Below are 11298 nucleotides of genomic sequence, written 5' to 3'. Positions count from 1 at the left end.
ATTGATCTGACATACTTTGTTATAATATAAGAGAAGATAGGATAAGATAATTTCTCATAAATTAGTTGTTTTTTGGGCCAGGTAAATTTGAGTTATATGTATAATAATTCTCATAATTATTATTTTTAAATTTTACCAATAATTAGTGGGCATGCATTAAATTTCGTTTTTATAGGCACTGGAACATATATTAACTATTAACTCTCACTAAAATGACACAAAATCTGTAATCTTGAAGTATCTCCTGCGAGGTAGTCGCGCGCTCCGGAGTCCGAGACTTGGCAAAGCCAACTCGATCCACCATGACCGGTGAGGCCCCGGCGGCTGCGCCCGTAGCCCGAACAAAAAAGCTCAGTCTCATCCCTCTAATCTTCCTCATATACTTTGAAGTAGCCGGCGGCCCATACGGCGAGGAGCCAGCAGTCCAAGCTGCAGGACCCCTTTTGGCCATTATTGGCTTCCTTGTCTTCCCTTTCATCTGGAGCGTCCCAGAAGCTCTTATAACTGCAGAATTATCCACCGCCTTTCCCGGCAACGGTGGATACGTCGTCTGGGCGGAGCGTGCTTTTGGCCCTTTTTGGGGCTCTCTTATGGGCACGTGGAAATTCCTCTGTGGCGTCATCAACATTGCTTCATTCCCTGTTCTTTGCATTCAATATGTCGAGAAGGCAATTCCCGCTCTCAGATCTGGTTGGCCTCGCTACGTGGCAATAACGGGCTCTACCCTGGCTCTTTCGTTTCTCAATTACACTGGTTTGGCAATTGTTGGATATACTGCCGTTATACTTGCCGTTATTTCTCTCGCGCCTTTCATATTGATGTCTCTTATTGCAATCCCCAAGATTCGTCCCCGTAGATGGCTCAGTTTAGGTCAAAAGGGAGTTAAGAAGGATTGGACTTTATTCTTCAACACTCTGTTCTGGAACTTGAATTTCTGGGATAATGTTAGTACTTTAGCAGGAGAAGTGGACAAACCTCAGAAAGCGTTCCCCATGGCTCTTTTGATTGCAGTGATCTTCACTTGCCTTTCTTATCTGATCCCACTCATCGCTGTCACTGGATCCATTCCTTTAGATCAGACTCAATGGGTAACTGGGTTTCATGCTCGAGCCGCGGAAATGATTGCCGGTAAATGGCTGAAATATTGGATTGAAGTTGGTGCAGCCTTGTCGGCGATTGGGCTGTTCGAAGCGCAACTAAGCAGTTGTTCTTATCAATGTTTGGGTATGGTAGATATCGGAGTCCTGCCCAACTTTTTCGGCGCTCGATCTAAATGGTTCCATACACCCTGGGTGGGAATTTTGATTTCAACCTTGATAGCACTCGGAGTTTCATACATGAGTTTCCAAGACATCGTTTCCTCTGCGAATTTATTGTACAGTTTGGGCATGTTATTGGAGTTTGCTTCGTTTCTTTGGCTGCGATGGAAGTCGCCTATGATTGATCGGCCGTTTCGGGTTCCCATGAAGCTACCATTACTGGTGATTATGTGCTTGGTACCATCTGCGTTTTTGATGTTGATAATAGTTATTGCTACCAGGACTGTTTATTTGGTTAGTGGTGTCATGACTGTTGCGGGGATTGGTTTTTTCTTTCTCATGAACTTGTGCAAGTCAAAGAACTGGATTGAGTTCAACGTCAGCAAGGTTGATGAAGATCGTCCTGATCGTGAAACTGGTGTTTAGTGATGTGATTATGATTTATAGCATGGTATACATGATAATTTCATCTTGCATATGAATTGTAGGCGTTTAAATGTATTTTAATCTTTCATTTAATGACGTCATGAAATTTTTTTCTTGAGTGTACTTCAAATAACTGTTAGTTTATTATGCAGTCAATCAGTCTGTGTGCGTATCAAAGTGAAACCTTATACATACATACATATATATATATATATAAACATTCTTTTACTCTGATTTTGAAATTATCCTCAAGCATCGATCATATCTAAGTATGAGGCGTGAGGCCCGAGATCATTTGGGATTAAAGGTCCCAAACGAGTAGAGACCAAGCCAGCCTGGTGACACCCCAAGACCGAGCCTTGATCACGATTAATGGGCGATTGAGATTTGTTCACGTTTTCTTCCTTGGTCGAGAGTCGAAACTGTCTTGTCGTCACTAAAATATTTGTGGCTCGTCTCTGTCTTCAATGAGTAATGACTCAAAACGTGGTGTTGTTACTTGTCAGAAAGAAAGGTAAAGTATTGTTTATCAGGAAAAGAAAAGTGAATATATTCAATTTATTGATGCAAGTTTTGGCCGTTACTTTCTTCAATGATTCAATCCGTTGTCGCAAAGAAAACTGTATATTATATGTAGTAGTTAGACATAAATAGCATAATCCCAATAAAAGCAAGGCTTGCAGCATGCCCAATATTGCCAATTGGGCACCAGGAGATAAAGACGCAGGAAGCCTTACACGAAAACTATTGAATTGATAAGTTTATCGAGGGGAAAATGAATCACGAACGCGTCACTGCCAATTGATAAGCCTTACTGCTGTGTGTGTGATTCCGTTTTTCCTTTTGATTTCAAGTGTTTTGCCTGTAGTACTCCTGTGGTAAGATTAGTACTGAATTAATTACAATAGGATTTCTAAAGCAGCATCAGCATGACGGTGAAGAGAATTTAAATTTGGATTCATGAGGCAGAACTGACCACGCCTAAGCTTCGCCAATAAAAAAAAAATAGTCACATGCATTTGATGCCTAAAACAAAAATGAAATCTTACTGTTATAGCTCAAGGATTCTGTTCAATCCTGATGTATTTATGGAACCAACAGCTAATAATAATAATAATAATAATGGATAGAATGCTACTATGCTGCCGCCTCATGTCATGCTATAAAGAATAATCAGATCTCTGTGACCCAGTAGTGCAAATTATGCACGTGGAAAAAACATTTGAAGACGCGATATATACGATATTCCAACATGTCAACTCCAACTATGCGGATATGGGAAGCCTCTTACGTAAATGCAAAAATTTGCTCATAGAATTGTCTCTGTCGTCTTCGTGCCATGTTCAATTACTCCGCGTGAATTATGATCGCTGACACCGCACGCCGGAATTTTGGACGAAGGTTCAGGCTACAGGGTCCTCAGTCCACACTATCGAGCAGCCAGTCCCCCAGGGCCCAGGAGATGAAGGCGGGGCACCTGGCCTACTAATTCTCTTCTCTCTTTTTAAAGATTGGCTAAATTACACGTAACTTTCTTAAATTTTAAATCATATATAAATAATCGACTATACATGCTAAAATTAATTATAAATTAAAAATTATATTTTTTTAAAAAATATCTAAATACCCCTTATTATGTGAAAATCAAATATGAACAAAAAAATAATTTGTAAAATAATTTATATGATTTTTAATAAATTTTTAGAAATGTATAATTGAAAAATTGAAGTGAAAAGTAGGTAGTATTAGCTTATAAGATAACCATGATTTTAGGTTTATAATTAATTTTAGCATGTATAAGAGTGGTTGGATTTTAAAAAAAAACATGATTTTAAGTTTATAATTAATTTTGGCATGTATAATAGGTTTTGAATATTTTTTTAAAAAATAGTTTTGAATTCACAATTAATTTTAACATGTAATATGGATATTTGGATATATTTTTACCAAATCATGGTTTTACCTAATTTTCAATTCTACCTTTTAATTTTTGGTCTTGAATTCTACTTTTCAATTGTAATTAAGATCAATATTATTAATCAATTTTGTAAATCAACTACTCCTTCCATTAAAAAATGTAAAGCATCTTTAATTGAATCTCACCTTTAATAAAGTAGTTATTTACTTTTTAACTAATCCTATCTTTTTATATTTACTCTCATTAAACATCTTATAATAAATATAAAGTCATTATCAATAGGGGTACTTAAAAAAAATAATAATTACATTTAAAAGACTAAAAATATCTTATATTTTTTAACATATAATTTTTCAAAAAAATACTTTACATTTTTTAACGGAGGGAGTATATACCACGTAATATAATCAATTATATTAATTAATTTTTTATAATTAATTATATTCAATTAAAATTTAAACACACCCAAATTTTCTCCGGCTAAGGCTGTTGTTATGAATGATAGCAAATTGATTTTTCAGCGACTACTGAAAAATTGCAAATTCCGAAGGCAATTTAACGAACTTGGGCCAAAAAATTTCTTTTGATCCACAAAGAGAAGAATAATGTTAAAAATATAAGAGCTTCTTTGTTCTCTATTTTTAAAAACTGTTTTTCACTTTTAAAAATAAAAAATTTTAAAATGTATTTGATTAAGTGTTTTTGATTTAATTGTTTACATTTTTTGTTTTTAAAAAACAAATAAATTCATTTCATTTTATTTTTTTAAAATACACATTTAATTATTAAAAATTACAATTATTTTGACCAATTTATATTATAAATTATTATTATTAATTGTTTATAATCATCACTATCATTTTACTACTATTAACTGTTTATAACTATTATTATTATTTTGTTTTTTAAATTAATATAATCAAATAAATTTTTATTATTTTTTTTTGAAAAATAATTTTAAAAAAATGTATTGTAATACAATTTTTTTTTGATAAATTGATCTAGTTTGGACACGGAAATTACACAATTGTTTTTATCATTTCAATACTTGATTTCATTTTATCCATTTTCATAACAATAAAAAAGAGGGTTAATATACAAAATTATCCCCGTGATACCATGCAATAGCTGTTGAGCACCTTAGATTAATAAAAAGAGCAATGTTATCCCTAATCTTTTAAAAAAAAGGGTAATATTGTTTAATTTTAATAGCCACCAATTGACCTTGGTTGACTCTGAGAAAAGTTATTTTAATTTTATAAAGTTTAGCCGGTTGTCAAATCATTTTTCCTTCTTTGGTTGTTAAAACATAGATTAATAAAATTAAAAATAATTTCTTTTTGGAACCAGCTTGATCGACAACATGAACAATAAAATCAACAACATCCCATATCGAGATAAACAAATGGTGATCGACTATCTACAACAAAATCCCAAATCCACTATAACAAAAACCCAGATCTATGTTAGATCTGAAACTACTTCTTCATCACTACTTCTTCATCATTGTCCATACTCACAAGCTTAATCAAGAAGAAAACTACGACAAAACCATTCTTCTTTCAATGCGAATATCATATAATTAAAATCTATAACTAAAAACCCATCTTAAAAGTTGATACCACAAGGACAATGACCCAAATAGCAATCAAATGTCCAAAAAAGCGTGAAAGGGCGGCAATAAAGAGAACTCATATAAAAGGAAAAACAAAGTAAAAGCCGAACTGGACCTACCACAAACAGTACACTAATTCCCAAACCAACATCAAAATAGTTTTGATGAACGTGAAACCAATTGCCAACTATAGAGTCAAAGGGCAAGAAAGAACAATTCGAACAAGGAGGAGGCTCGGAATATGGAGAACAATGGGAAGGGGCTTCGTTGCTAATGGAGATTCGAACCCGATGGACATTCCAGTCTTGCCGTTGAAGGAGGAACCCGTTGATTTGGACACCGCCACCCTATTATCTCCTCACCTTCCCTCCTCTCCGATCTCAACTTCTTCCATTCCTTTGCTCTCCAGCTGTCACAGCTCTATTAGGTTGTTGCAGTTCAGAGGCACCATAAGATTCATCTCCATGTTGGAATATTCATAAATATTATGAATTTATATTGATTAATTAAGTCCAAATAAATTAATCTTTATTATTTTATGTGGATCATGATAGGTGGATATAAGTAGGCTCAAGCAGGGGCCATAACCTTATAGTCATGTGTTATTTCCTATCTCATAACCGATTAAATTAAGAATGATGTAAAATTTTTAATTAATTAATTAATTAGTAAGGCGGTTATTTGATGTGATTCATATAATGTGATCAGTCAATAACTAATATATATTACTCCTTTTCCATTCTCTCCATTATCTATACACTCACTGAAAAATTATGATAATTTAGTAAGTTGTGTGTCTGTCTACACTCAAAATAATTGAGTTATCACAATTAGTCATAAATTTTTAAGTACGCATATTACTTTGTTTAAATCCTATAATTGATTTATATGAATTGAGATATTAAAGTTAACGCATAGAATCAAAACCTAGTTATAAATATTAATTTGTATATCTCAATTCATTATCTCATACATACGTTGATGAATTAATAAAAAATCCTTTCAAAGCGTGCTCGAATTTTATTAACATGCTCACATATTGATAATTCTCATTATATCCTTGTGTTTGAAAGTGAATATGTGATTTTGATTGAAATTCTAGTTAAATATAGCTATATTTGACTCCTCATATTTTTTTAAGCCATGTGAATCGATTACTGTAAGAGCGTCTCTCTCTCTCTCTCTGTCCCCTCTCCTTTCCTTTTATTCTTGTTGTCATCATTGTCGAAGGTGAGTCGCTGGTTTCTATCGTTGAAATTGCTAGAAATAGCATTGTTTGGTCATGTGAAGGTTACCATTGCCAAATTATTGGAAGCAGTTTGCTCGTCAAAAATCAAAGCTGTCGATGTGCTGTTGGTGCTTTTGTTGTAGAAGTTGCTAGGAATGGCGTTGCTTGGAGGTTGCGAAGAGGTTCTAGTTTCTTTTTTGGAGATTCTCCTCTACTTGACATCATCGCTGGAGTTGTCGAAGAAGGGCTCTGTGTCGTGGTCCACGCCTCTACTCTTGGTCACCAGCGTCGTCCCCCCTTCTCATCATGGTCTGTGCCTCTACTCTTGGTCACCGGCGTAACTCTGGCTTTTGTGGTAAGCGATTGCAGAGACCCAGAAATCGAGTCAAAAACAAGTCCTAGGAATTCATTTTCTAGCATTTGGGCCTGATTAATATTATAAAAAAAGAAAGGAAAGGGGCAGCTATTGGTGGGCCCAAATCATATGGCCCAGACTATTGTAAAAAAAAAAAATCCACAAAGTATGCTTTGGCCTTAAACTATAATTACCACATTCACCCATAATTTTTTGGATTTATGCTGTGACCCCATGAAATTTTTAAAACTTACTTTTAGTCCCTTAATTTTTAGAATTGCATTTTGTACCCAAATATCTTCCAAAATTATCAATTCACCCTTAGACACCTTTCAAAATTTCACTTAAGTTACAAATTTGTTCTCTAATTCTTAAAAGGACCTTAAAGACTTTTGAAATTATTTATTTTTTTTGTATTAAGGTCATAAAACTTGTAATTTTGTGAATTATTGGTGATGTTTAAGATCTTGTAATATTGATAATAGACATACCTTATAGGTGTAACATTATTAATGTGACTTTAATTATTGACTTTGAGAATAGGCAAATAGCACTTTTAATGTATAGATATTTGTTATACCTCATAGATATGAAAACATTTAATGCATTTTTTGGATATGAACTTTTGTGCGAGTCAAATCTATGTGGTATGAGAGTTTTCTTGGTCCATGATGACAGTTAATAAATTGTCATTATTTTAGATTTTATATCCATTTAAAAAAATAAAAGTAAAAAGTCATAAATCTATACTATCCATATTAGATCCAAATAATTCAAAGATGATGAGTTCTCAATACTCATTTGTATAATAAGCATGAGAACCAGTTCCAGCATATACGTTATCCAAAAATGTTGATGTTAAATATTAGCCATTGCATACAAATTAAACATAGAAAACTAATGTCGAGGATGAAATATAATTTTTGTGTTTCTATTTCAAAAATAAAAATAATTGCTAAACAAAAATCTAATCAATTGCTTCCTGGGCCTTATAATTGCACTTGCACCATAGGAATTAGGAATTGACCATTTGATAACAAAAAGACGGGAAATCATCTAATCGGCTAATAACATGAAATAGGATTGGGGGGCCGGCCTGTAACAGATATCAGTGTACTGTGTATATATATACATATATATATATCTTCCTCCATTTTTTTAAAAGAAAAAATATATCTACATGTTCGTATAATTTAATTCCATTTTAAATTAAAGGATAAATTTGCCTTAAAAGTTTTATTAAAGGTGCATTGGGTATGCTTACATTTTATAAGGAATAATGTTGCCTCAGAAGTATTTAAAAGGAAACAATTTTGCCCCAAACTGTTAGAATGGCACACAAATATCTGCTACTTGTAAAAAAAAAAACCCATATTAAATGACAAGTAAACCTAAAATTGCCATGTAATTATCTTAGTCAGCAAGTGTTAACGTACACACATTAAAATTTATTTATTAACCACTTTCTAAACTCAAATCTCCCTTTCTAAAATCAAATCAAACCAAGGCAAAGACAATTGAAGGTTTGAACTATTCACCTTGAACTTGTCAAAGCTTTCCTCTGAAACCCACTTGTGTAATGCAAAGACAAAGACACCTTGAACCACTCAAACCTTTCTTCTGGAACCCATTTTTGCGACAACAATGGTGGACTCCACATTGTTGACGATGGGAAGCAGGCAAAGGGTTGTTAAGATGGCATGGTGGGAAGTTAGACTTCAAGGGTCAAATAGTCTTCTAACATTGTGGTATGAGAGCATCTTGGTGGACATCATGGAGCGAGAGTAACCCCGATAAGAGATTTTATGGTTGTTCAAACTATCACCAAGTTAGTGTTGTATGGTTTTCCATCCCTACCCATTTCTCCTGCCATCATTAATCTTAGTTTATTTACAAGGAAAGGGTGGTTGTTTTTTTTTTTTTTTTTGTCTGGCATGATGATGAAATGGGTTAGAGGTCTATGGAGGTGATAAATGAGTTGTTGGATCATGTTGATAGGTTGTCCGATATAAAGCAAAGCAAAGGGAAGGGTAACAAGGTCATAGGTTCAAAACTTGATACAAAAATTGATTCTATATATGATGACTTGAAGAAAATTCAAAGTAGGTACTTGATGAATCTATACTCTGTCATCCCTTTCGCAGACCCACTTGAATCTCAACTCACAAACCCAACACTTGGTTGCCCTAACTGGTTCACCTTTTTCCTTTGATCAAACTTTTATCTTCATTTAATCTTTTGTCTTCATTCGAGGGCACAATCAGAACATGAGCTTTGCTTTCAATTTAGGGTTTAGACATATAAATGCCATGTTTCATAAGCATGCTTGCTAGGTAGGCGTCTAGCCATACACTCTTTATGGCTTTCCAGGTCTTTGTTAGCCAACATTAGTCTATGGATGGAAGAGGGTGATATTGATTCCCCTTTGAACACTTCCAATGCAACATTACTTCTTATAAAATGTAAGAGTATCCAATGCTCATTTTAAAAAAATTTCTAAGAAAAATTTACCCCTTAACTCTGGTAAATTAAATCCTTACAATTTATTTTATTTTAATCAAATTTTTATAGTTTGATTTATTATATATGTTAATCCCCAGAAGTTAAAATTAATAATGAATTATTAAATTTCACAAAAAATATTCGTATAGTATACACAAAAATTAATTTAATACTTTTAGCCAAATAAAATGATTTAATACACTATTTTTATTTTTATTATTTTTTAATGAAAATTTTATATGTATACAAAATATTTAGAAGACAATTTAATTATATCAATTTTGAGTTATAAAACTATATAATTAATTCTAAAGTCATATAATTATTTAATAAAATATAAAAATTCTTAATTTCATTTTTAAAGGAAAAATTTAAGGATTTTTACTTTTAGAGATTAAAAATTTAATTGGTCAAACTATAAGACTTAATTAAAACAAAATAAATTGTAAGAACTTAATTTAAAATTGAGTGAAGCTGTAAATAATTACAAAATATTTTCTATTTTTAAAATATTAATAGCACACTAGCACCAATTAAACACCCTAAAAACATCCCTTTAGCGCACACCCCTTTTATTTGAACTTTAATGCTTTCTTCCTATGTGCAACTTTTGGTGTATGTTCAAACTCTTCACGTACTTTACGAAAATGGATCAATGGTGAGATAAAAACTAGATTTATTTTTGGGGTAAAGATACAAATTTAATCATAAATTATCTTTCAAAAAGTGTTTGGTAGGCTATACAATGAAATGGCACAAAATAGATTATAAACTAATAAAAACAGAACATCCAACACCTTCCAAATATCATGTACTTTTAGACCCATGATTCTCCAGGGGTGTTCAAATTGTACTCGTCCCAATTGATCCGGTATCATTTCAATTATATCAGGACGAGTTTTGTCCCAGCTTGAAAACAATCGGGATGAAACTTTGCGGGAAAGGACAAAAAAGGGGTTCGAGATAGGACAAAACACAGGATTACCATTGGGATATCCCATCCTGTCTTATTCTGAATATTATATATATTATTTTTTGGTTAAAAAAATATATTAAAGATATTAATTGTATTAATATAATTTATACTTAATTAATTATATCAATTATAATTTCAACACTTGCAATTCTTATATAAAATTAAAATTTTTTATATTGATGATTTTAATGATATAGAGTAAACAGGATAGTATTTTTCTTTATAATATATTAATTATATTAATACAATTTATTTTTATATCTATCTATTTAATAACTTTTATTTATATCATATTTTTTATTTTATTTTTAAAAAAATAATTAGCTTAGCACATCCTAACTAAAGTAGAAGAATAATAATTTGATATTATACTTAACTTGCTTGTTATTGCTGCTTTTATAGCCTAAAAATTACTTATAGTTGTTATCATAATGTGTAGTTATAATTAATATAATTTAATAATTAATTTTAAATCATTGTAATTATTTATATTGTTTTGATTTTAATTTTAATAAAAATATATGATTTAAAATTTTAATAAATGTTATTATTCAAATTTTTTTTAATATTTTTTGATTTATCGAGATGGTGGAATGTCCTCATCTCATCCCGATCCCATCTCGATCCCCAACGAGACGGGACAAAAATTTAATCTCAATTTTTTTTTTTAGGATGGGACACGGATAGAGGTATCACCCCTAATTCCCCACCCCCTCCCAAAAAAAATAAAAATAAAAAAAAATCTAAACACCTTATCCTTCAGCCCTTCGAAAAGCTTTCTCAGAATCTCCGAGTCCGTTATCCACTCTACTATGTCGTCGAAGATGGGCCCTCACATTGTAAGCTGTCGAGTATTGGTTATTAAACAGTGCAATAGAGGATTTGAATTGTTTGAATTGAGATATCTGAAGCCCCAAATGAAATGGACTATACCTGCCTGGAAGAATCAATGAACCTCCTACTACAAAGTTTGCAGCACGATGGTAATTTGACCCAAGCGAGTTCAAATAACGCACTCA

At 32.3% G+C, this 11298-nt stretch overlaps 1 protein-coding gene across 1 annotated transcript; it reads left to right on the top strand.

The window, feature by feature from the left end:
- Window positions 1-207: 207 nt before the first annotated feature.
- LOC129303562 (probable polyamine transporter At3g13620) lies at window positions 208-1829 on the top strand. Its single transcript, XM_054942950.1, has one exon. It carries the CDS (start codon window positions 303-305, stop codon window positions 1683-1685), a length of 1383 nt encoding a protein of 460 aa, XP_054798925.1. The 5' UTR covers window positions 208-302; the 3' UTR covers window positions 1686-1829.
- The last annotated feature ends 9469 nt before the right edge of the window (window positions 1830-11298 follow it).

The sequence above is a fragment of the Prosopis cineraria genome, unplaced genomic scaffold (assembly GCF_029017545.1).
Source record: "Prosopis cineraria cultivar Desert tree isolate PC_DT_omini unplaced genomic scaffold, ASM2901754v1 PC2, whole genome shotgun sequence".
Lineage (NCBI taxonomy): Eukaryota > Viridiplantae > Streptophyta > Magnoliopsida > Fabales > Fabaceae > Prosopis > Prosopis cineraria.
This window is presented reverse-complemented; position numbering and strand designations above follow the sequence as displayed.